The 27,740-nt window shown below is 30.9% G+C and overlaps 1 protein-coding gene across 1 annotated transcript in view; it reads right to left on the reverse strand.

Moving 5' to 3' along the window:
• Positions 1-524: 524 nt before the first annotated feature.
• Positions 525-27,740, reverse strand: part of LOC127711776 (THO complex subunit 5 homolog) — a 34,359-nt gene continuing 7,143 nt past the window's right edge. Inside the window, exons 2-18 of the mRNA XM_052217899.1 lie at positions 26,768-26,914; positions 25,769-25,882; positions 24,990-25,087; positions 23,665-23,740; positions 23,248-23,318; positions 22,171-22,285; positions 21,438-21,570; positions 20,955-21,038; positions 20,145-20,188; positions 12,023-12,122; positions 10,471-10,582; positions 9,775-9,876; positions 9,021-9,229; positions 4,556-4,747; positions 1,985-2,100; positions 1,419-1,606; positions 525-709 (exon numbers count right to left, since the gene is read on the reverse strand). Of these exons, the coding sequence (XP_052073859.1) occupies positions 646-709; positions 1,419-1,606; positions 1,985-2,100; positions 4,556-4,747; positions 9,021-9,229; positions 9,775-9,876; positions 10,471-10,582; positions 12,023-12,122; positions 20,145-20,188; positions 20,955-21,038; positions 21,438-21,570; positions 22,171-22,285; positions 23,248-23,318; positions 23,665-23,740; positions 24,990-25,087; positions 25,769-25,882; positions 26,768-26,914 (1,965 nt within the window). The 3' untranslated portion in view covers positions 525-645. The remainder of the gene's footprint in view (positions 710-1,418; positions 1,607-1,984; positions 2,101-4,555; positions 4,748-9,020; positions 9,230-9,774; positions 9,877-10,470; positions 10,583-12,022; positions 12,123-20,144; positions 20,189-20,954; positions 21,039-21,437; positions 21,571-22,170; positions 22,286-23,247; positions 23,319-23,664; positions 23,741-24,989; positions 25,088-25,768; positions 25,883-26,767; positions 26,915-27,740) is intronic.

The following is a 27,740-nucleotide window of genomic DNA, read 5'->3' on the forward strand; positions in this document are numbered from 1 at the left end:
ATATAAACAATTCACCAAAGTTGAAGCATTTTAAAGTTACAGTCCGAAAACTGGAAAAATCCAGCATTTTTTATGAATAAAATGCCACAACTCGGAAATGTAAAATCTCAAATTTATAGAAATCGAAAGAGAGCTTAGGTCAATAGATATAAACAATTCACCAAAGTTTCATGAAAATTGGTAAAAGCATTTTTGAGTTACTGTCCAACATGTTGACGACGGACGGATGGACAGACTGACAGACAATGGTATACCATAATACATCCCATAAACGGGCATATAAAAAGGGGAAGTAAGCTTAAGTTTATGGTTCTTTGAGCTTATTTCACCTATTATGTTATATAATTAGTATCATGAAGGAATATCAAAAAATTCTGCTCTGGTCTACATAAGATGTATTTTTGTTCCTGTGGTATTAAAGATGTATAGATTATAGGGTTTCAGGTCATTGATATCATAAAATATCAGCTGCTAGTCTTAATGTGAAGTACTAAAATCATATTTAAAAGAAATATTTTGACCAATGACATTTCTTGCAAAAAAATAATAATATATTTTTTTGAATTTTTAATTGTTTAGAGAAGATTCCTTTACACAGATAAATTGACAGTGAAATTCAATGAAGTCCATTTTGATGTTCTTGTTTTAACGATGTGAGAATATTCCAACTTCTGCACAAAACTTGTATGGCTTGGTTCTATTTGGTCCTCTGAAAAAAAGTTTAAAATAAAATTGCAAAAATTGAATTTTGTATATTGTTTCAAGTTGTTAAATGGTTGAAGAATAGGTATTTTGAAGTATAACAGTTTTTAAAATAAATTTTACAAATAAGCATAATGGCGTATGGGTGATCAACTTAAAATTTAAAAAAAAAAATATTCTTTTCTATTATTTTTTTTGAAATTACATTTAAAGTATCTCATCTATCAAATACATTTTTCTGAAGAATAAAAATTAAATTAATGAAATATACAGAGGGTTCTTGTATTGCACTTATTTTCAGATCCTAAATTTGTTTTTCTCAACATCTGAAAAATTTCAAAATAGCTGTAGATAAGCAAGGAAAATATAAAGAAAATTGAAATTTCATAAAATATTGATGGAATATTTTTTAAATTCAATGAATTGAAATTTAGAAAAACGAACATGTATGCAAACTTCAAGAACACCAATGGCCCTTTTTTGGCTTATTTTTACACTCTTGAAGTGTTCTAGAATCATCCATTAACAATTTCCACATATTTTTGATGAAAGAAACAGGATTTTTCTATGGACTTCGAACTGACCATAGTTTCACCAAGTGACCAAAAAGTTTTTTCCTACATTCCCTTGGCAAAAAAGGTTTTGGAGATTATACATAAATGCTGATTATATACAACTTTTCACAGTAGTTTGAAAATTGCCTTCACTTATTTTACCTTGCAAATCTAGCATAAACTTTCTCTTTTGATATTTCCTTAGGTCCTTCTTCAGCATTTTGTGTTTCTGTCTCCAAATAAACATCAAAGCACATAAGCAGACGTTGTAATTGATTGGCTAAAATTTGGTCATGTGACTTGTGAATAATCATCTCTTTGTAATGAACATTGACCTCTTCCTCCATTTCCTGCAAAACAAAAGTATATCCAATTTATTGAAAATTTGAATAGGTCATAAACTCAAAATGTAATGAATTACAGAAGTATGAAATAAATATGAGATAGCTACTGTGGATTCATTATTATTCGTTGGATACCAATTTTCGTGGATTTTGTGAGAATAAGGAATTTAATTGTTCAAATAAGTACAAATGTTCCATAGAAATAAATGCTGACTGAAGCTAAACCACAAAATCAAATATCCAAGAAAATGGAAGTTTTTTTCTCAATCCACGAAAATTAGTACCCACGAAAAATAAATGAATCCACAGTAATAAAATATTCTTTATAAATGGTTTCATTTTTAGGCATAACATTTTACGATTAAAAGGACAATCCATGGTTACCTGTATATTGATGTCATTTAAAGCTGATCTTTCTGTTTGCCATTGTAAACTAACAAGGAACAGTGGTGCCACTGCAGGGTAATCGGGCGTCATTACAATCTGTGCCGTCATCTTGGCTGGAAATAAAGAAATCCATCTTGATTAACAATCTGTATACTATAAAGTGTTTTATTTTTCGTGGAGTTTTAATTTCAAGATTTACTGGGCCAAACCTGTTAACAAGGTTTTATTTTCAGGTTAATTTGTTCCTGATTCCAATCTTCTTTAAAGAGAAACTTTACGAGATGGGATATTTTCACAATTATATCTTAATCGCCAAATAAGGGGAAAATTTACATGACATAAGAGAACCTATTTACCAAGAAAAGATTCCTGAAAACTTCACAGGAAGATTGCACAAATGTTGAAGCTGTGCACCTGCTATTATTGAATTGTTTGAGGAAGTTTCACATTTCATATTTCAAATATTCAAATGTTCAGTATAGAACGTTCTCCAATGTTTAAGAAAAATTTTGCGCAATCCAGCCATTCGAATCTTTGATCTATTTTTAACAAGATAATTTAATTTATAATACTTTATGTCAAAATGCCAGATTTTGATTGGTTAATATGAGAGAGACAATTTACTTTATCCCATGGAAAATACTCTATTACCCTTCACGGAGACGCTTGATCAAGTGTGCGTTTTAATAAATACGGATGATTGTTATGTACAAGACGTCATAGTTTATTACTTTGAATTTGAAATTTGATAGGCAGTATTAACAGAACATTCAATATAATAAATTAAATAACACATATCTGAGACGGTGATAGAGCAGATTGTTACCCCTCAAAAAGACCTTGTCAACCTTGGCTTCTCCTCTGTTGACAATGTTTTCTCGGGGTAACAATCTGTACTATCACCCTCTTAGCTATGTGTTATTTATATAATGCGTTCCTCTGTATAAATTAAATCTATATTTGTACCTATCAGATACTAAATCTACGTTGATATTGTAACGTTTTTCTACGTTACGACTGGAGTGGGTTTCTCAACTATTTTTGACTGACGATTGACACAAGCAAGGTACCAGATGTATTTCTAACATCCTTCAAATTCTATGAAGTTGTTAATGAAATTTAAAACGTTATGAGAATGAACTATTTATTTCAACAGTAAACATCTATTTTATGTAACAAATATTCAATAGACAATACTTTTAAACAATTTTACGCAATCAAATAATACAGTAGGGATAACTCTGGTCAAGTATTCCGGTTCATAAAATATTGATACAATACCGATAACTGTAATTTGATATTTATCTACTGGATGTGTTTATGCTCATTATTGAGACCATCATAAAATACGGGTTTGTTTGCATATCACCAGACTGAGTCGTTTATTAAGGAATAGCATTAGTGCATCTCCACTCATTGTTTTGACCTTGAGAAGTGCGTCTCATAAATATGGATTTTGTGTAACTTATAAATCTACTGAGTCGTTTATTTCTGTAAACAATTATTGTTTATATTTATAATATTTCTGTGACTGTTTTCATAATACTGATTGAGTCACTACTAATAAACAATACCTTGAAAAAGCGTGTGTCTTTATTCAGTATATAGAATTAAAGAAAGTCTGAGACTTAAGCGTTTTGCTAGATCTTTTTATCGAGTGTACTATGTACCTCGGGAGTCAAATCACAACTGAAGAAACACAATAATGTGTCCTCTATTTATACTAAGTAGCAACGCACCTGTTTGTGACGTCATAAATATTGATAACGACATTGAGACTGCTTTACGGCAAGTAAACAATGGTGAATGATGTTACGTTTGTGCTTTTGGCCAACATGAATATTGTATACTACGATTAAGCTATAAGATCTTTGTCTCGGAGCAATATATAGAATGAAAATGCCTCATTCAAACATCGTTTTTACAACCATCCAGTAAATATTGAATAGGAAGAATTATTCCAAAACGTAAGTAAAACGACGACTCAAGCCTTAAAATGCAATGTAAGAATGACGTTTTTCTAAATAAATACAACAATCTAACTTTAATAACCAATGTTAATCACATGTGTTTTAGAAAATGATTTAGTAATCATGTTTTATGCCAAAAACGTATGTATTTATAAACCAAGTAGGGCTATTTGACTATAACAACTGTTGTCAGAAAAACAGCTGATCAACGTCAATCAACGTTGTGTACGTAACAAATACTTGTCCAGGTTATCCCCTTTTACATAAAATATAAGCATTTTTAGACCATGATCAATACACATTCTAACTATATATTAGCTTTTGTTATCAATAATTTAAATATTCTAAAACCAGAACAATATATTCTCTATAATCAAAAACGAAAGTAGCATGACATCATTTGCTATTTTTAAATCATATTTGGAATAATAACAATTTATAATCAACATGAAAAATTGAAACATAATATCACAAATTCTGTACAGTACAAACTTGATTACATAGAAGGGAACATTGAAACTTAAAATTTGTTACAATATAGTATTTAGACCCTTCAACACGGCCCCTGTGTAGGGTCAAATCCATGTTGACCTCTTACCTGAACCTCTGTCCATGGCTGCAGTAAAGAAGATATCTGACTCCTTGGCTAGACCATTTGATACAAGTTCCTCTGTGTAAGGTAGCACACAGAAGTCCTCATAGGTAGACCTCTTCCAGGAAGTGAGTTTGGCGACTATCTTTGTTGGAAATAATGACATGGCTTCTGGAGCAAGGGGAATAATCCCTCTCTCTACAAATAACAAAGTTCCATATAAATAGTTGAATGAAATCAAACATACCATATATGATGGATTCATTCACTTTAGTGGGTTCCAATTTTTGTGGTTTGAGGAAAAATTGAATTTCATTAAGGATTTTATTTCGTGGTTTTACTAAAGTCTTCATTCAAGATTATAGAAAAGAAGTACTATTGGACATAGAACTTCGTGGTTCATCTATACCCACAAAATTCTTGAAAATTGGTATCCAACAAATAATATAAATGAATCTACTGTACATGTGTTTTTAGAAGACTGTTTTTTAATACAGTATTGATATGGTTCTAATGATATATTGTGTCTGTTAATTTAAAAATTCATTTAATCAGGTAATTACAGTTGCAACTACTTCAGGCAACGTTAATCTTTCACGGTGCTTTGGGTGTTTTGTTAAGGTACATTTGGTTTTTGTGCTCTCTAGTATTTTATACTGTAACAAGAATGTGTCCATAGTACACCGATGTCCCACTCGCACTATCATTTTCTATGTTCAGTGGACCGTGAAATTGGGTCAAAACTCTAATTTGGCATTAAAATGAAAAAGATCATATCATAGGGAACATGTGTACTAAGTTTCAAGTTGATTGGACTTTAACTTCATCAAAAACTACCTTGACCAAAAACTTTAACCTGAAGCGGGACAGACAGACGAACGGACAAAAGAACGAACGAATGAACAGACGAACGAATGAACGGACGCACAGACCGTAAAACATAATGCCCATAAATAGGGCATAAATACAGAAATTTTTGTACACATTTATATATTGTTATAGTTGAACAATCAGCAAAAAAAGGGAGATTAATTATTGCAATTTCAGGAAATGCTGCTTACAAATAATGCAATCAAATTTTTATTTTTGCAATATCTATGCCTTTGCAATTTTTGAAATAATAAAAAGTTTGACCATACTGAATGAATTCTTTCTAGAAACATGTGTTTTACACATACTTTTTTGTAAATATATAAATATCATAGAGAGCATGTAGATTTGTGTTATCATTTTGTTTTGATTGAGTTTAACACCACTTCATATTGAACAATTATAGTTTTATTGGTAGAGAAAACCAGAAAAATATCAAGATCTTAAACCAATTTTTATCAGTAAGCAATGAAAATTTCTTAAAATAGAAACCACTGTATTAAGGTAAAAGACTGGCCTTCAGCTAGTAACTGATTAACCCATCTATGTAAGTTTGAGGATACCCTAATACTGTGGATTCATTTATTTTTGTGGGTAACAATTTTTCTGGAATTAAGAAAACTTGCATTTTTTGGGATATTTGATTGTTTTGTCAAAAGTCTGCGTACATTTCAATAGAAAATTGGTAATTTTTTGAACATTTATATTCATGGTTCCCCTGTACCCAAGAAATCCATGAAAATTGGCATCCAACGAATAATGATGAATCCACAATAGATAGTGAATTCTAATATGAAGTTCTTCAATTGCTTTGTTTGTAAAATATGAATATATTGTATGTCAGCTGATCAGCAACGTCATGATTTTTTTGGGCTGTTCCGATCATACTCCCACATCATATACTTTTTTATGAATGAGCTACCCGATGTCAATCAGTGAAAATGACGTCATTGAACGATGACGTAAGAATAGAAGCATTTTACGGGAAAATGCACGGTTGTGAAACTGAAAGTCTTCAAAACAAGGAAACATAAACAATTGATGATGAAATTTGTTAAAAGCCATTTTTTTACATATAAGTAAGATTATCATTTAAATTCATCCAAACCTATCTAAGTACGTTATTGTAAATAGTTTAAGCATTTCACTAGTTCAGTTTTCTCCGTTCTTTTACGTCAATAATAATAGTATGTTTAATTACAGGAACGGCAAATATATGTTCACCTAGAGCGCTTCAATCCAAAAGAATTGCCGTATTTGTCCTATTAGAATAGAAATAATTCAGGTGGGCTTGAATTTATACTGATTTTACCACGGGTTTGCCCTTTATGAAGATATTTTACCCCTCGCTACACTACAAAAGTCAAAAAGTCTGAAAAGACCAGTTTTTGTCTGCATTTGCATGAATTTTTACTCGACATTCTTAATTTGTCTGAATAATTTTTAAAAATTCTTGACATAGTATGAATTTGTCTAATAAGGTTCTTGATTTTTCTTGACAAGTGTCTTGACAGTATGAACATTGTCTTAAAATTTCTCGACACTTCCTGTATCATCTGATAAGAGTCTGGATTAGTCTCGACCAATTCTTGACTGTCTTAAATTTGTCTCGATCTGTCTTGACATATTCTTGACATTCTTAATAATGTCTGAATATGTCTCGACATATTCTTGACATTCTAAATAATGTCTGAATATGTCTCGACACATTCTTGACAGTCTTAAATATGTCTTGACACTATCTCAACAGTATAAATTTCGCCTGAAATGTGAACGGACTTATTCTGCACTGTTTATGACATCCTATTGCTATTATATACTCCTTTTTATTATGGCTAAACTAAACTTTGAAGAATCAAGGATTAATTTGGTATAGTAAGATACCCTTTTGGTGCAACTAAGTTGGAATACCCTGAATAATCCCCCATGTAGTTTAATTTTGATTTATTTTTATTAAACATTTAAGTAATTGTTTTCACTTGGAATATAAGTCAAAGGTATTGACAAACAGCATTTAGATTTTTGCCGTTCGCAAAACTGCCAGTCAAATTTGCTTTACTAACATAGGTGTCTTGTATCTCTTTTGGACCCCACAATTCATCTTTTGGGTTTGTGTGGCTAAAAAAAGAGGGGGGGCCTTTCGTTTAGGTCAAAGAATTTGTTCCCATCTTGATTCAAAAACCTTATTCATTTTTTTAGAACAACCCAAAAAAATGTTTTATTCAAATTTGAGTGTTGAATTTTATAATTTTTTATCAAAAATAAATATTTGTGATAACTCCTTCCTGAAAAGAAAAAAATGTTTAGATCTATATTATGCATGTCTGTTTGAGAACCATTTCATAAGATCGATGATTTCTATAGAAATCATTGATGGGACCCATTATAAATACATTTTTTTTATTATTCCTGCAGTAGATAATAATTTTCTTTTAATCTTTGGGAATTATTCAATTTGTTTTTATGTTAAAATAATTAACTTCATAATTTTGATGAAGAAAATCCATTTCAATTCAATTTTTTTTCATCAAAATGATGATTTTCATTTTCATCTATCAACAAACTTTTTAAATTGTAGTGGCATGGTCGGTCAACTGATAAGTTGTATGGCTGATTACAGGTAAAGCAATAACTTCTACTTGACAGTTGCGTGTACTCTGGGGTGTGGAATACCTTAATTTTAAGGGGAACATCCTGTCCATGTGTAATACTTAATATATTCCAACAGATGACATTACACAAATTTTCTTCTGTTAAATGAATGATTTGTATATCATCATAATTTGCTATTTATATAAACCACATTTTGGTATAATAATTATTTACCATATCAACATTGAATATTATGAATGTAGAATGAAATATGTCTACAGTATGATTGGTTTGAATCATTTAATTTATAAGATTTAGGAATCAAAATTTGTAATTATTTAAAAACCCACATTTTGAAATTGTTTTATATCAACACACCCACATTTGAATTATTTTATACTTTAGATTTCATAGCCATATTTGCATTTGTAAAAATATTTATATACCCAAATTTTCAATTATTTTACATGCCCAACTTTTATTTTTGTTGTAAAGAAGTGTAACTTGAAACAACAGTATATCATATAAAGAGAAATAAAGATTAAAGTTATATCATGAATATTGGTCATGATTTGTAAAACTCAGAACTGTCAAGTAAATTTAAGACACGATTCAAAATGTTCAGAATATGTCAAGCCATACTGAGAAAAAATAAGAATGTCGAGAATATGTCGAGAAATTTCAAGACAGTATTCAAATGTCAAGAATTTGTCAAGAAATTTTAAGACCATATTCAGAATGTCGAGAATATGTCGAGTAAATTTCATACAAATTTTATAATATAAATGAGAATTTGTCAAGAAAAATTAAGACACAAGTCATACTTTTGGAGAATGTCGAGTAAAAGTTCATGCAAATTAAGACAAAAACTGGTCTTTTCAGACTTTTAGACTTTTGTAGTGCTATCACTTATGGTAAAATATTTAGCATAAAGGGCCAGCCAACCCGTGGTAAAATCAGTATAGATTCAAGCCCCCATGAATTATTTCTTAAATTAAGTTATAATTACCTAATGATGCCAGCTGCTTTAGAAGTGATAATCTTGATTTGATTCTTCTTCTTAAGCGTTTGATCGTCTGCTGCATGTTTTCTGAACTGACAGACGAATCTGCAACCTTTGAACTTTTGTTGTTGTTAAGAAACTGTAACCCTGACAACCACTGTGCCCACAGGTATGGCTTTCCTGTCTCCTTAATGTACTGGTTAAATTCTCCTAAACTGTAAATTTATATGTTAGTATATCATCAATAAGTTATAAATAAAGGAAACAAAACTGTGTCTGCTAAATAATGAGTACAAAACTTTCTGAAAAGCTTTCATTCTGTGTACATTTTATTTTCATCAAAAGATTTTGTATTGTGAACAAGTACTTGATCTATATTAGTTTGTATAGCTTTCTTCTTATGTCCACAGATGAAGGTTCGCTTGTAATATCAACCTGACATTTGGAATGATCTTAATTATCTTTATTGAAGACGAAAACCAAATCTATATCCTATAAAATGTTCTGTTAAATTATTTTGATGCTACAAGTTCTGCATGTTAAATAAGTTAACGAATCATTTGACATGTTGAAATGAGTTGATATATTTATTACTACTAGAAAATGGTTTATTTTCGCAGATTTTAAATTTTGCGATTCAAAAGGCAAAAGCTATTTGCAAAGTTTTCTTCCCACATTTTTCTTGGCTTTGATTCTGATCTGAAAGTTTCCCACTTTACAGTACTACAAAAAAGTTATTAATTAAATACACACAACATACCCTAATCTCCTTAATTCATACTGATTGGCAGCATTTGGTGAAGTGTTGCCATTGTCACCAGGATATATCTCATTCAAAAGTAGGTCAGGTGAAAGAAGGTCACTGTAACAGATATTTTCATATTATGTAAATTTAAGTAATTGGGTGTCTGGTCTCAAATAAATTTTGATGAATAAATGCACAGTTCTTGTTAAATATCCTTTAACATCAATGAGTATAGTTACCTCTGATGTTTCAACATTAAACATATATTACATATATCATCCCTGCAAAAGCGTGTGGTAAAGCATATCTTGTACATATATATATATAAATCATGCTTATAAAAATTTGTGCTGAAAATTATAACATTTGTATGATTCTGGTATAAAAACTTGTGCTAAAGTTTATTTCACAAAAGAATGTATTTCTATGGCTAAGCTCTGTCATTGAATCTGACTTTACTAGAATTTCTTGATCCACATCACAGTTTGTTAAGTGTTCTGCTATGTGGCTACATGCTAGCGCTAACATAGTTATTACCAGGTAGTTCTTTCCAAATTACCAGATAATTTGCATGGTGTGTCAAGGTATAAGACTGGTCGTAAATTGTAAGACCTATACCTATTGTAAAACACTGGCCAGATAATGTTTTATGTCTTTCATCATAGTGTCTTACACAAAGATATGTTCAGAGTAAAACAAAAAAAAACTTACCCTCCAGATATACAGGATGGTGGAGATTCAGATCCACTTTTTAATTGCATCACCACAGTAACTATCTCTAAGGTTACCAAGTAGTAAAAATTTAACTGTAGACATGTACCATCTGTAAATTAATACATATTAGTCATGAAGGCATTCTTTAGTTATTTCTTTTTTTTTTTTATAGATATTCCTCAGTTTGAGGGTTAATAATAATAAAATATTATCATTGGCTATGTTTGTATATAATATAACAACTAATTTGTCCAATTGAATGAACAATCAAATGGGCATGATATGCAAAATAAAAACGTCGAATTTATTTGTTCAGTGTATGTTCACTGTGTTAATATATCTTTTGATTGAGTTAAGCCATTTCAATTGATATTTTATAGTGTGTCTTTCTATGTTGTGATGCTACACTATTGTTTCAGATAAGGGTGAAGGTTTGGTACCATTAAAACGTTTAAACCTGCTGCAATTGTTTGCACCTGTCCTAAGTCAGGAATCTGATGTTTAGTAGTTGTCGTTTGTTGATGTGGTTCATAAGTGTTTCTCATTTCTCGTTTTTTATATAGATTAGACCGTTGGTTTTCCCGTTTGAATGGTTTTACGCTAGTAATTTTTGGGGCCCTTTATAGCTTGCTGTTCGGTGTTAGCCAAGGCTCAGTGTTGAAGACCGAACTTTGACCTATAATGGTTTACTTTTATAAATTTTGACTTGGATGGAGAGTTGTCTCATTGGAACTCATACCACATCTTCTTATATCTACTAAATTTCAATATTAGCAAAATTCAATTCACAAACTTAATTAGTGTTCAAGGCAAGAGAATTTTGTATATCAAATGATTTTCCCAAATACAAAATTAGTAACATGTGCTTTTCTAAGTGCTTTTGCGTCTATATTTCTATGATACAAAATTTTGATGAAATAAGGACTTGCAAAAATTATGACAGAAAATTCTAGGACGTTCAAACCAGAGGACAAAATTGTGCACCTTTGATGATAGATGATAGGGTAGATAGTCACAATCTTATATTGGTGAAGGATTTATTTGTGGCTTCAAATCATGTTTGTAAATATTAAGAAGATCGTGAAGTCATAAGTTCATACCCCCCCCCCCCCCCCCCCCCTTTTCATATCAAAAAATCCAGATACAGGTTGCAAAGTAGTTACGGACACAAAAGGATTTCCACCATTTGTCATGATTGCCAATATGGTTAAGTCCATGTGATGCTGTGAGAAACCCCCCCCACAAAATCGGATAAAACAACTTTAGCTTTGAGCTATTGCTCGCATATTATACCCCTGCTTTAAGTAGTAAATATATATATATAATTTCAGTTGTTACACTTTTTTTTCTATTTTGTCTAAATATATATTAATATCTCTATTTATCTGATTAATTTACCTTTTGTCTTTATTTTAAGCACAACAGACAGTGGATGTTTTTTCAGGACTTTCTCTTTTCTTTCAACCTTTCCAGAATCTACTGTTTTTCTTCTTCTTTTACACTTTTTTTCTATTTTGTCTAGATATCTCTATTTATATGATTAATTTACCTTTTGTCTTTATTTTAAGCACAACAGACAATGGATGTTTTTTCAGGACTTTCTTTTTTCTTTCAACCTTGCCAGAATCTACTGTTTTTCTTCTTCTTTTCTGTCAAATAAAAAAAATAAGTCTCATGCATCAGGCTTGAGATTCATAATTGGTAGATTTGGTAAAGTTCTATCAGCTTTTTTAAATTATTGTGAGTTGTAAAAGATTTGTTGAAAATCACACTCACTTATTGGACGAATGTTTAAAGTTAGGCAGCTATTTAAGCAATCAAATGTTAGTTTTATATAATTCTGTATTGATGGTACATATATATATTAATGTAAAACCCTTTAAAGGGAAAATTCGGGATTTTTTACTTTTCATCTTATTATGTTCATAATACCATAAAAAACATATTTACCAAGTTTTATCTGGATATGAACACTAATAAAGAAGAAAATTGGGAATTAATAATTTAATTTATTCCAACTTCCTGACTTATGTGACGTAGTTTAAGTCTTTTTGCATGCTGGGAGTGAATAAATCTCATTGTAAGTCTTGTTCGTTAATCACCTAATAACGCGATTTAAAGCGCATCGACGACTTTTGGCGTAGCTATTAACCAACTAATAATTAAGAAGGTAAAGTGATCAGCCGTGCAACTTTCAAAATTAAAATGTACGATTTATATTTAAAGGATTTCTGATATGATTATAGTAATAAAAGGAAATCATACAATAGAATATATTTTTATGAATTTTTTTCCGACGGATATTTTGAACAAACATATATAACTGATATTGTTTTACAAATGCATGTTTGTATTTTCACCTGAAGGCTTTTACTTCAGTCTAGCAAACATTTCCCATTAGTACTGTGTAAATACAATGTGTATTGTACTGAGACACTTAGTGACTACCTGTTGAATGCGTGGTTAAATTCAAGGTAATTAAAAGATTAGCATTCTGTAATTCTATTCTTTTGATCTTCACTCAGTGAATTTTAGCCAACACGGTTCACCGTTACAGGTGTGAACAACATTTCGTATAAATGATAAAAACATTAATTATTTGGGGAGGAATATGGTGGCAAATTACCTGAATCGCTGTTATATACATGTATATCTTTTATATTTTGCGTAAGCTTAATTTTAAAATAGATAGGTGAGTATTTTGTTGTAACATCGAAATTCTGAATTACTTTCAACTAAATAATTTTATAAATAATAAACTGCTTCGCTGAGCGCAGCTGGATACGCCCACAGAGGTCCAACCCTGAACAGTTGGGGCAAAAATGGACACAATATTCAAGCTTGATACAGGTCTGAATTTGGATTGTAATTAAATATTTGACATATTACAGGTTTCTGAATAAATGTAGTCAAAGAACTTGAAATTGTTTATATGAATTGAATTTATATTCAATTAAAGATTTCTTGCTGTTGTGCAATACACTGTGCTGTTGCGCAATACTTAGTAAATCTGTTGTCAGACTATAAACAAATAAAGTTCAATTAATTCTCAATGTCATATTAGAAATTTATGAAAATCAAAAGGGAGCTTACATCAATAGATATAAACAATTCACCAAAGTTTCATGAGAATTGCTGACAGCATTTTTGAGTTATTGTCTAAAACCCCATAACTCAGAAATGTAAAATGTAAAATTTATAAAATTCTAAAGGGAGCTTACTTAAATAGATATAAACAATTCACCATAGTTTCATAAGAACTGCTGAAAGCATTTTTGAGTTTTTGTCAGAAAACTGGAAAATCCCCCTTTTTTATGAATAAAACCCTGTAACTCGGAAACGTAAAATCTAAAATTTATAAAAATCAAAAGGGAGCTCATGTCAATAGATATAAACAACTCACCACAATTTCTTGCAAGTTGGTGAAAGCATTCTTGAGTTATTGTCCGAAAACTGGAAAATCCCCCTTTTTTTAATGAATAAAACCCCATAACTCAGAAACGTAAAATTCAAAATTTATAAAAAACGAAAGGGAGCTCACATCAATAGATATAAACAATTCACTAAAGTTTTATGCAAATTGGTTAAAGCGTTTATGAGTTAATGTCCGACATGTTGACGACGGACGGACAGACGGACAACGGTATACCATAATACGTCCCGTAAACGGGCGTATAAAAATGGCCCACGAAAACGAGCGTATAAACCAAACATTACTTACTTTTTCAAATTATCATGGGTATTAACCTTGAATATTTCAATGTTTAGAGAAAATTATCGCGGTTACATGATTAATATAGCTTGGTCCGTCCACAGCGATCTACATTTACCTAATCGGGAATGCCCTTATTAAAATATTTAAAATCTCACAACGTATACATACTTTAGCTATTTGACCAACGATGTTTAAAAAAAAATAACAGAATCAATCTAACGTCAACTTTCCTTTTTTGAATGGAGACAGACCGGCGGAATCAATTTTTAATGTGCTTTATAATATCTTGTACCTTTGCAAGACTTATCATTCATTCATAAACCCACTATATACCAGAGACATATATGTCAGTCTTAACTGACAAGAATACACCTAAAGCGGACAAGCAGTATATTCTTTAAGTTTCTGTGATTTAATACCAAGAAAGAAAAAATTCCCGAAATTAATTTGATACTTTGATACTCAATATTTTTCCTGGAAAATATTCACATCCTCGTTTGGTCTGAAAATAAGATAAGAATTTGGTATACAGAACATGCAGAAGTGTGAATGTCATAAAACCTTGTTATATCAGAAACCATTATAAATGTGAACCTGTATACGTAAGACCTCATGGGACGTCACCTAACCACACACAGGTAATATACAAGTAGCTCTGTTATACCCGGAAATGTCAAGGTAAATCACTACCGATACAGAATGTACCAATGCAAAGAAAATTCTGATGATTGTGAAGCATGACCATTCATGATTTTAGAGGAGTCTTAGGTGGAAATTGCCGGTACGATTTAAATTCTGACTAGATTTTTTTTCCCTCAATTTAAATCACTGAACTTAAAAAAAAAAAGAAACCTACGACCAAGATCAGAATTCTTCATGTAAATTCATAAATACAACGTTCTTATTTTGTAACTTTCGATATACTTCACCTCCAACCACCGCCCTCTCCAAACCTGGGAACAGTATATCTAACATTACAATGTTTGTGTACCTGCCCAAATCAAAAAAAAAAAAAAAATAAAATGCTTCGCTGGGCGCAGCTTGATACGACCGCAGAGGTCAAACCCTGAACAGTTGGGGCAAGTATGGACACAACATTCAAGCTTGATACAGCTCTGAATTTGGATTGTGATTAAATATTTGACACAGCATAGGTTTCTGACACAGAAAGAATGTGGTCTAAGAACTTCAATTTTTTTAATTTACCTATTATGGTCCAATGTCCAAAATCAAAATACATGGTTAGATTCAGCATATCAAAGAACCCCATATATTCAATTTTTGTTGAAATCAAACAAAGTTTAATTTTGGACCCCAACTTGGACAAACTTGAAAACTGGTCCCATAATCAAAAATCTAAACACATGTTTAGATTCAGCATATCAAAGTACCCCAAGAATTCAATTTTTGTTAAAATCAAACTAAGTTTAATTTTGGACCCTTTGGACCTTAATGTAGACCAATTTAAAAAACGGGAACCAAAATTAAAAATCTAAATACACGGTTAGATTTGGCATATCAAAGAACCCCAATAATTAAATTTTTGATGAAATCAAATAAAGTTTAATTTTGGACCCTTTTGACCTCAATATGAACCAATTTGATAGCGGGCCCACAATTAAAAAATCTAAATACATGGTAAGATTCAGCATATCAAAGAACCCCATATATTCAATTTTTGTTGAAATCAAACAAAGTTTAATTTTGGACCCCAATTTGGACCAACTTGAAAACTGGGCCAAAAATCTAAAATCTAAATACATGTTTAGATTCAGCATATCAAAGAACCCCATATATTCAATTTTTGTTGAAATCAAACAAAGTTTGATTTTGGACCCCAACTTGGACCAACTTGAAAACTGGGCCCATAATCAAAATTCTAAACACATGTTTAGATTCAGCATATCAAAGAACCCCAAGAATTCAATTTTTGTTAAAATCAAACTAAGTTTAATTTTGGACCCTTTGGACCTTAATGTAGACCAATTTAAAAACGGGACCCAAAATTAAAAATCTAAATAACGGTTAGATTTGGCATATCAAAGAACCCCAATAATTCAATTTTTGATGAAATCAAACAAAGTTTAATTTTGGACCCTTTTGACCTCAATATGAACCAATTTGATAGCGGGTCCACAAATAAAAAATCTAAATACATGGTTAGATTCAGCATATCAAAGAACCCCAAGAATTCAATTTTTGATGAAATCAAACAAAGTTTAATTTTGGACCCTTTTGACCTCAATGTGGACAAAGTTGATAACGGGGCCCAAAAATCAAAAATCTAAATACATGGTTAGATTCAGCATATCAAAGAACCCCATATATTCAATTTTTGTTGAAATCAAACAAAGTTTAATTTTGGACCCCGATTTGGACCAACTTGAAAACTGGGCCCATAATCAAGAATCTAAATACACAGTTAGATTCGGCATATCAAAGAACCCCAATAATTCAATTTTTGTTAAAATCAAACTAAGTTTAATTTTGGACCCTTTTGACCTTAATGTAGACCAATTTAAAAACGGGGCCCAAAATCCAAAAACTTAATACACGGTTAGATTCAGCATATTAAAAAACCCCAAGAATTCAAGAATAAAACCCCATTGAAATTGATCAAGAAATAAGCAATTTATACGAAGTATCTTCTTTTGCACAATACTGTGCAATTGAATATTTCTTGCTATTGTGCAATACTGTACAATTGACAATTTCTTGCTATTGCGCAATATTGTGCTATTGGATATTTCTTGCTATTGCGCAATACTGTGCAATTGAAGATTTCTTGCTATTGCGCAATACTGTGCAATTGAAGATTTCTTGCAATTGTGCAATACTGTGCAATTGAAAATTTCTTGCTATTGCACAATACTTATTATATAATAATTTACACATCCTGTTTGGTGTGTAACTCCTACCATATCATTATTATTTGCTTTTAAATATTAATCAGAAATAACCAACTTAAAATGGAAAATTTTAAAAGAAAAAAAAAAGGAAAAAAAGAAAAAAAAAGAAAAAAAAAAAATCCCCCCCCCCAAATTTTTTGAACCCCCTTATGATTCATCACCCCCAAACTCAATCACAGCCTTCCCTTTGTGGTATGGTACCTTGCAGTACAATTTCAGAGAGATCCATACACTTGAACACAAGTTATTGTCTGGAAACTAGAAAAATGCTTATTTTTGGCCCCTTTTTGGCCCCCAATTCCTAAACGTTTCAGGCAATTACCCCCAAACTCAATTCCAGCTTTCCCTTTGTGATATGGAACCTTGTAGTACAATTTCAGAAATATCCAAACACTTACACACAAGTTATTGTCATGAAACTAGAAAAATGCTTGTTTTTTGCCCCTCTTTTGGCCCCTAATTCCTAAAATTTTGAGGCAATTACCCCCAAAATCAATTACAGCCTTCCCTTTGTGATATGGAACCTTGTGGTACAATGTCAGAGAGATCCATACACTTACACACAAGTTATTGTCTGGAATTACAAAAATGCTTATTTTTGGCCCCTTTTTGGCCCCTAATTCCTTAACTGTTGGTACCATAACCCCCAAAATCAATCCCAACCTTCCTTTCGTGGTATTGAACCTTATGGTAAAATTTCATGGAGATCCATTCACTTAAACTAAAGTTAGAGTGCGAAAACCAATGTGTCTTCGGAAGACGCCGGACGACGCCAGACGACGACGACGACGACGACGCCAACGTCATACCAATATACGACCAAAAAATTTTCAATTTTTGCGGTCGTATAAAAAAAGGAGAAAAAGAAAGAAAGAGATGAACGGTAAGTCACATCAGATTCAAATATTTATATGGTTGATTGTCTTTAACTAGAGGTGTATAGTTACATGTCTCTGCGTTAACTTATAAGAATGACAGGAAAGTATATACTTGAAATAGATTTATGATGAATAATATGCAACTGCAGCACCCCTTTTTATCAAAGTGTACATGCATGTATTTTAATGACTGTCCGTTATTTCGATTAAGAATGACAATTGTACATGAAATTCTACAGTTGCCAGTGAGACTTTTTTTTTACCAGATATGCGACTTTTCGTATTTATATTTTCTCTTATATTACTCTCATTTAATATTTTATGCATAAGTGAAATATTAGGAATGGTTTATCCCCCTCCCTTTTAAGCTAACTAAATAAATTAATCAACCCTCTAGCTGACCAGACGTTAATACATCTACTATCAGTTTATTCGGAGTGAAGTTTCTTTATTTCTTCAAATAAGCTTTTTGGGGAACATTAGTGTACGTCTAGTGGCATATATATTACATGCAAGTCGGAACAGGAAAATTGACAGGAGGTACTACCGGTATAATAGAACCATGTTCACATTATTACATTATTATACATAATACACAACCATTGAGATGATGACGACTTTCTTAAACTGTTCAAAATAATCGAATTGAAATAAAAATCTGTGATTTTACTATGTGCATAACTTCGATGAACCAAAGCAAGTTAGATAACGACCTGTATTTAAATCAGATTGGTTTTGGATGTTTCTCTCGTATATTCAATATATATGTATATATTCTAAATTGCGACTATCTATAGTTCTGTAACCTTCTATCTAGGCGTATAATCCAATGATCGACAAGTGCGTACATTTTGTTAAATCAATATTTGTACGTTTCAAAATGTCCATAAATATTGACAATGAGTAATTTCTTACATTTTCCCCAATTTACGTTTGGAAAATATGAAAATATATTTTATCAAATCTTTTTTTGGAATTATTTAGATTTTCATAAATATTCTTTACACCATAAATGTTATTTATAAACAAGCGTATGAGTTTAGTCATATATATAATGGCTATTATATCTATGGTTTAGTAAAGGCTAGCATATCACTATCGGACATGCAAGACAAAGATGTATATTCACCGGATAGTTTCAAAATGGAAAGTTACAAGTTATCGACCGTGTACACTTCTCAATACCCTCAGAGGTGAAGTGATGCACGAACTTGCTTTATGTAATTGTGTAATAAGAGTTTTAAATCCCGACAGGAAATCGCTTGAATACCTGGACGTGTCAACTCACAATACCTCTCGGAACAATTCCTTTAGCCATGCTGGTGATCAGAAAAGGGAAGGTCCGAATTTATTTAAATAAGATTATTACATAAATGAATTATGAACACACTAGATTTTCGAAAACATTTTTACACGGAACACTTAATTTATCACTTTGAACTTTTTAACTAATTTCCATTAAAATTTCTTGTTTCAAAAACTTAGTAAAAAAAAAACAGTTTTAAAACGACAGACCATATAGTACTAGTTATTCAAAAAAATTATTTATAATTACATTTACCGTATCAAGTTAGTTAGGAAAGGTTGCATGCACAACCATGTCTATTATAATCTTTTTTTGTGACCCGGGAAACTGTTTAGGCTTTCCTTGTCGGGTAAAACAACCGTACGCTTGACAAGATATCGACACTCAATTACGGCTACGTTAGGTTACTGCTTGTTTTGGTCCTTTGTGGTTTATAGATATATCATGGTTTCTATTCAGGGATGATGTCAAAATAGCCGCACGTGGAGAAGTGATACTCTAAACTTAAAATCGATGGTGATCTCTTATCTAGCAGAATTAAACTTTAATATTAATGAATTTGTGGTTTTTTATACATAATCAACATATCAATTTCTCATTTTTTTGCGAAGTATCCCTTTAATGTAGTATTACAGAAAACTTACAATGGAAACCATTTTCTTAAGAAAATTTTTGCAACTGATAAGTTCATTAATTAAACCTTTGCTGGCCTGAACACTGAGTTAAAAATAATTTGAACCAATTAACATGATCTTTTTTTTTATATTATTTTATTTTACTTCAGAAAAATGCTTAGAATATTGAAGCCAACAAATTGACAAAACAAAACATGTTGTTAAAAATGATAAGAAAGTTATACATACAGATGATTTCTTTTCTTGTTCTTCTTGGTCACTGTCGCTATCCTCTACAAAATATCATTCTCATGTCAAACATACTTTTTTACATTACATTTAAAAAAAATGATAAAATACATTTCTTTCTTTTCTTTGCTGATAAATACATTTCCCTCACCTTTATTTAGCAACTTCAAAGTATTTTGAGACAAAATTGTTTAGAAGCAGTAATTAGATTTATTTCAAACTCAGGTTTAAGTGGAGTATGAACAAAGGAATGTTCACACTAATGGTCATCTTGAAAATACCACAAAATGCTAACCTATACATATAGGTATATACATATAGCTTGGTTTTTTATTTCAATTATAGAAATTCAATCATACTAGCTATTTATTTTGTCTTTATATGATTTGTCATAGTAATGATATGACTTTACATGTACACAGTTAGCATGCTAGAAATTTCAAGACCTCATTGGAAATAAAACCTTATATGTTAATGAAATCTGAAATTTAGGTCTGACTGAGTGACATCTTTTTATAGGAGACTGTTACACTCTATTCATGATCCTGAAAATGAGTTTCAGGAAATAGCTTTAAAAAAAACACTAACAATCAAACCATGCCTAAAAAGAGGGGCGCTAAAACCTCGATGGGATGTCCTCCCAATAAAATAAAGCATTCTTTCCCTGATCCTGAAAAATTTATCATTAATTCCCAAATTCCCTCGAAAATAAAGGCCCAATCCCAAATTCCTGCAAAAATAAAAGCCTAACCTGATGGCCCTAAAAAGGTCCTTCCACCCTGCTAAAAAGAAAATAAAAGAGTTACCTACCCACATCAGCAAATAGTTCTGGAGTAGACTTCATAGATTTAGCTGCTTCAATGTCTCCTTCTATCTTCACTTCTAATTTCTTGTCTGTTAATACAAATTATAAACTATTCTTAAATGTAATAATTGATATCTAAAGAAGAAGAGAAGTTTCTTTTTTTCCTAACTGAGATACTCCAGTACTTTTTTTCTGTCTGAATAAAAAAAAGAGCAACTACAGAATAAATTTTCCTTTTATCTTTTCATGGATGTCAAATCAAACTTGATCCATAGTGTTAGGATTTTATAAGAGAGTTTCGTGCTCCTTGGACATTAAAGAACTCAAACAGTAAATTTTTGGAATTTCTTACACTACCCACACAATTTATTTTCTTTGAGTCTTCTTAGCATTAATAAAGGGATATTTCAAGTACTGAGTAGTTTCTTGTCTGAACCTAAGAATATTTATTCTACAATTTCATGCCATGGTATGTTAGGACTACTTACCACAAGCCTGTCTGTAGGCATCTGTCTGCATGTAAAGTACATATAGAGGATGGGGAAGGTGTCCAGCTATTTGATGCTGTTCTCTGATCTGGTCAAATGGCATACCTAAGTACTCCTGAACTGGCTTAGTGGACTGTAAATAAAAAACATACAATATAAACGAGGATGTTAAAAGTGTCCGGCTATTTGATGTTATTCTCTGATCTGGTCAATTAACAAACTTAAGTACTCTAGTGTTTGAAGAATATGTAGATATAAATGAGGCCAGTGTTCTTTTTTCAGACCAGCTCAAACAGTATTGATAAATAGATGATGATGATAGATGACTACTTAACGTCCAGCAGTTGAATGTATGTATGTGCTGATATAAAAATGGACAAGGAATTCGAAGTATATGATTTGTGGATAATTAACTTGCAATTGAGATGAATTTTTCAAGCAATAGAAATATTGTACCTCATGTTTGTCTACATTTTTTCTATATCTATAATTATTTGTCCTTTCATGCCCCATACACATGTACAATAGTATATAATGATACAATATGTGTTGGTTGAATGTAAAACAAAATAGTTATACAAAATTGTATCAAATTTTTTATAACTTTTGTTTATCAGAGTTTTGAAAACTACAAACCACAACAACTTTCCTAACTAACATTACAATCCCCCTTCTTTTCTTTTCTTAATAACTTTACCAAGGAATGACAAATACTAAAAAGTACAAAACTAACCTGTAATATTGATGTAAGTTTTGGTTGCAAGTTTTCTAAATATTCTTGCTGTGTTTTTATTTCTTTATCTAGTTGGTCTTTACTGGTTTCAGATTCCTTTAGCTTCTGAGCCAACCTGCAAGACAAGTTTATTTTTTGACTTTTGATATAAATTGTTACAATGAAACATGTCTAAATTTAACACATTCAGTACTTCAGTTTTTGTTAGAATTAGTCATGTGGTCTGCTTCAACAGGTTAATGAGAATTCATGTATAGTGTATATTGTATGGATACACAGGAAAAGTTTCGACAGTTTGTGGTTAGCACATGTTTCTTATGATTCATGTTCTACATAATATAGTCAATAAATATGATGATAGACTTGCCCCCATTCCTCTGCAACCATCATTTAGAAATAAACCAAAACGAAACCTGATAAAAAATATGCATGTAATAACTGTAGATTTTTAAATGCTTGTTTTGTCTGGAATTCTAAATTTGTTGAAGTGTTCGTATAAAAGAAGATCCAAGTTGGACATATTCATGACAATTTACTCCTATTATTTTTCTACTGGATAAAGAAGCATACATAGGTCTTTCCCAAAAATTACCAATTTTACAGTATAACAGCAAAACCATTGATTTGATTTTGATTTTTGGAGTTTTAACGCCACTTTTAAGCACCACTTTTGGACTATTTCGTGGCGGCCAGTTTTTATTGGTGGAGGAAGCCGGAGTGTCCGGAGAAAACGACAATCCTAGTCAATTAAGATTAGAGTCGAGTGCACCCGCAAGAGCGGGTTTCTAACTCACAACCTCAGTGTTGACTGGCTAGTGATTACAGTAGTAACTACTTAGACCACTCAGCCACCGAGGCCCCCAGAACCATTGAAGACACCTAACAATTTGTTGAGTCTTTCATAGCATTCAAACTACAAAATGAAAATGACACTTAATAAAGTTGGTATTTTCGAAGTTCTTTGGGATGGTATTTGAGTGAACCAAAAGTACATAGAACAAGTTATTAAACAGTTGTTTGCTGTATATGAGAACAATGCTCCATTGGTAGAATTATTTAAAGTTACATTTGACTTACATTTTTCTCTGTTCCAGTTCCCAATCCAATCTAGCCAGTCTCAGCTGGTGTTGGTCTGCTTTTGTGGTTTCCTGTAAAACCCAAGTTAAGTAAAAAAAAAAAGTTGACAACAATTCTTGCCAGGCCTTCAAAAATCTACCCTTAAAGGGATCTTTTTTACTTTGCAAATGTCGTAATAGTAATTTTGAATTTTCTACAGACAATATTTCAAGTAATGGATCCAATATGTATAATTGAGTTGGAAAAAAACATTTTAAAACTGATTAATACATGAAAAACAAACCATTATAACTATAATCATCCCTTCCCCTTGTGAAGGCTAAATAAAACAGTTTTGTTCGGAAGATGGGTATGAATTTTTCTTAGAAATATAATAATTAACTTATTCAATTGGTGTAAATAAAATTTTTCACTTACAGGTTTACTGATATCATTTGGTGCTGCCTCATAAAACTCTTCAACAGATACAAGCTCAATTTCTTCATCTTTTGACCTTTAACAGAAAGTTTTCTTTACAAAATATTACATCTTTTCTGTAATGGCATGATTTTTGAACAACATAATGTATAAAATAAAGCCTGTAACATTAAGTTGCATACTGTGGATTCATTTATTTTCGTAGGTACCAATTTCCTGGGATTGAGGGAAAATTGTATATTTATGGATACATTTGATTTGTGGATTTGCCAAACAGGGAAAATTGATGAGACTCCAGGATATTAGATATATGCCAAAATATGGCAAGAAAAGATATTTTATTTTTCAATGTGCCATTTCTCTAAAATAACAAGCAATTTCAAATTATGAGAGAAATGCTTTTTCCAGGATGTTAAACTGTAAATAGTTTGAAGCAAAAAAAAAACAGATATGATTCCAAATAACCCACAATATAGGTGTACTGCAGGTGTTTAGTTGTAAAAAAAGAAATACTGTGGATACATTTATTTTCATGGGTATTAATTTTCATGGATTTAGGAAAAATTGCATTTTCATGGATATTTGATTTCGTGGTTTGGACAAAGTCTGCATACAAGCTTGTAGAAAATTTGTATTTCGTTGAACATTGAAATTCGTGGTTCACCTGTATCCACGAATTTACTATTCAGTATTGATTAAAATGACAGGCTTATAGGAACAGTAATAAAATTTGAGTTCCAATTTATATATAGATGAAAATGTTCATCATGAAAGCTTATTTAAAATACAATTAAAATGATGAATTCAGAACTAGGATTTTTTTTATATTTTTTTTCAACCATGCAGAAAATCAAATATCAAACATATAAAAAATATCAACAATATAAGAAAAACAACATGACATCATCTTTGTGTGATTTCTTAAGCTCAAATCATTACCTACAACAAATCAGCTCTTTTATCACCAATTTGTGTATCTTTTCCAAATGTGAAATTTAATGATATGATGTCACATTTGTAAAATAATCTGAACAAAATGACAAACTGATTTGGTAATTTCATACCATTCATCATATGACAGCATGCTAAAAAGTAAAATACTCAAGGTTTTGCAAAAATGTAGTATAAGAGAGGCGAAAGATACCAAAGATGTTACTATTTATACATTATCATAAAAAGAATCTTATGTTTTAATCTATATCTGACAGATAAAATAGAGAAAATACAAAGAAAATAAAGGCACTAAAAAGTTACAGACTGGTAGAATGGTACACTACTAAAATCTCTGGAAAATTGCAATATTCATTGTATATTATATAACTTACTTAAACTCCAGACATTTAGTGATTTCTTTTTCTAGATGCATGGTTTCATACAATAGATTTTGTAGTTGTAAATGGTACTGGTCTATTCTCTGTTTGGCCTAAAAACCAGAAATAAAATTATATGAATTATCACTGATACAAGTTACTTAGGACTGTTCCGTTAAAACATACATTGTATCCAGGAAAGGCACTTAGAGTAACCACCCAGAGAAGCAATTCAAGATACCAGCATATATTTTAAAACATGTAAAACATAATAGTTCACAGCTACTCATAGTGGCAAATTTTAGTTACCTTCCCTGGGTCCATGTATGTTTTTGTTGAATAGCCCTTATTGACAAAATATCCTTTGTTTTTCTATTTTGTATTTTTATGTAGTCAGCAAGAACGATTGCAAAAATTTAAAAATTCATTGAAGGTAACAGACCTTGTATCATGATACTTTGATATCTAGAATATTTTTTTGTTATTCTGTTCCTTCTATAAGTTGAACTAATGTGCATGTTCATTGTTGAGGGTCATATGGTAACCTTTATATGTATTCTGGGGTTTATTGTATTGTTGGATTTCTGTTTCATTAATACTTGATCTATACATTCTCCATTCAAAAAATTATATCAAATATTAGTGATTAAAAACATTCCAAGAAATGAAGTTTTCACAATTAAAAATTTGGTGGTTTATAATAAAAATGATGAGTTTAAAACTTGTATGGATGTGTTTTACGGAACTCTCACTTTTGATCTTTTACATGCAGCAAGTCAGTATTCAATATTTACCTCATTAGTAGCATCTCTTGATTTCTTACATCTAATGTGAGATAATCTGTTTAATTTCTTTAGCAACACAAAATGTAAAGCTGTTTCTCTTTTCTTTGTCTCTATGTGATCATTCTGTTGAGAAAAAAACATAAATGATATAAAATAAAGATTACTTTAACCTTATGAGTCATTTGAATTAAAAAATACTTCTATTATGTATTATAGAAATGTTTAGCAAGACTGCATCCCTGAATGTCTCTAATAAAAAAAAGGAAAGTTCTGCCTACATTTGCTATGCCAATTGCTGAAAAATGTTATACAAACAAAATTTTCTTCATTTTGTCTTTCCAATACAGTGGATTCATTTATATTTGTAGATACTATTTTTGTGGAATCAGAATTTTTTAATTTCTTTATGGATTCTTGATTTTGTGGGTTTACAAAATTCTACATACAAGCCTATGGGAAATTTGTTTTTATTTGAACATTTAAATTCATGGTTCACTGATATCGAGGAAACTAGTACCCAATGAATCATAACGAATCAACAGAAAAGAGAATTTAATCATTTGCCTCCATTACATGTAGGTAAGTTGGTTGTTTTATAAATACTACTTTCTCTGTGTTATAAATTAAAAAAAGGGAATAAATTGTTCCAAATAAGAGCCTTCATGGACAGAATGACATTCACATACACAAAACATTACACTATGATTTCATAACACATTTGCACATTGAAATGAAATATTAAACTTTCATATAATTATAAACCTACATGTTTCTTTATCTCACATAAATCATCTACATTTTATTCCAGACAGGACCAGAACCATAAAACAAGTTACAATAATAATCATTATACTGTATATTAATTCACATTTCGTCAAACATCTAAACATCTGAACATTTAATAATATAATTCCCTACAAATTTTAGGACAAACAGACAGTATGTGCATCTGTTAACAATTCTTTTAAATGCATACAAAGTTAATGGAGAAATGATATAAATGCTTACGGTGGATTTGTCTGGTTTATCTTTTGAATCTCTGATATCTTTAAAACACTTTCTAACATCATCTGTTGTTGATTTAAACAAATTCAGATCTTTTTTAGGATCTCTGTGTTCAACCTCCTCTTCCTCTGCATAAAACAATTTAACATCCTGAAAACAGAAAGGAAATTATGTTCAATAACTTTATTTTAAACTAGAAGTACTGCAAGCAATCTTTCTAATCTTTTTTGGTGTCATGAGTTGCCATCATTATTTACCAAAAACTGACTTCTACAAGTCAGATTTTTCATGCTTGCAATTTTTTCTTTTTAACAAAAATATTTCAAATTTTGACTTAATAACCAAAAAAGCAAATTTTTGGGCCATGTACTTTTGAACAGATATATCATGTTAAGGAGGGGTATTTGCGAAAAATACCAGTCGAGAGAATGTTAAATTTCGCGAGCCGTAAGGCGAGGGAAATTCATTCTCGAGACTGGTATTTTTCACAAATACCCCTCAAGAACATGCTATATCTGTTTAATTACACTGAATGTTAACATACAAAACGCATTGATGATCGTGACATTACAAGCGTCCAGTCGGATAGAGTATTTTTTGGCAAATACCATGGCAGAGAGGGTAAAAAAGGCATATCCTTTTTGCATATACCCCGGCGCTGTTTAAAAATGAACGATATTTATTTGATAAAAGTAAATTGGTGAAAAATACACTGGCTATCAACCAATCAAAACCCAGGATTCTTACATAAGGTGTAATTATATCAGAAAGTTGTGTATCTACATATAAATGTAAAAAAAACACTTATCACAAATATTTTTTTTATCAATGAAATAGGACGGAGAGTCAAAAGACAAAGAAGACTCGTCTAAAATAAAAGCATGAAAAGATCCCCTTTACTACTTTACATACACAGAATTTGTAAGGCAAGGAGTCAACTACATACACCATACAAGCTGTTAAAACTGCATGTCAA

The sequence above is a fragment of the Mytilus californianus genome, unplaced genomic scaffold (genome assembly GCF_021869535.1).
Source record: "Mytilus californianus isolate M0D057914Y unplaced genomic scaffold, xbMytCali1.0.p SCAF_8, whole genome shotgun sequence".
Classification (NCBI taxonomy): Eukaryota; Metazoa; Mollusca; class Bivalvia; order Mytilida; family Mytilidae; genus Mytilus; species Mytilus californianus.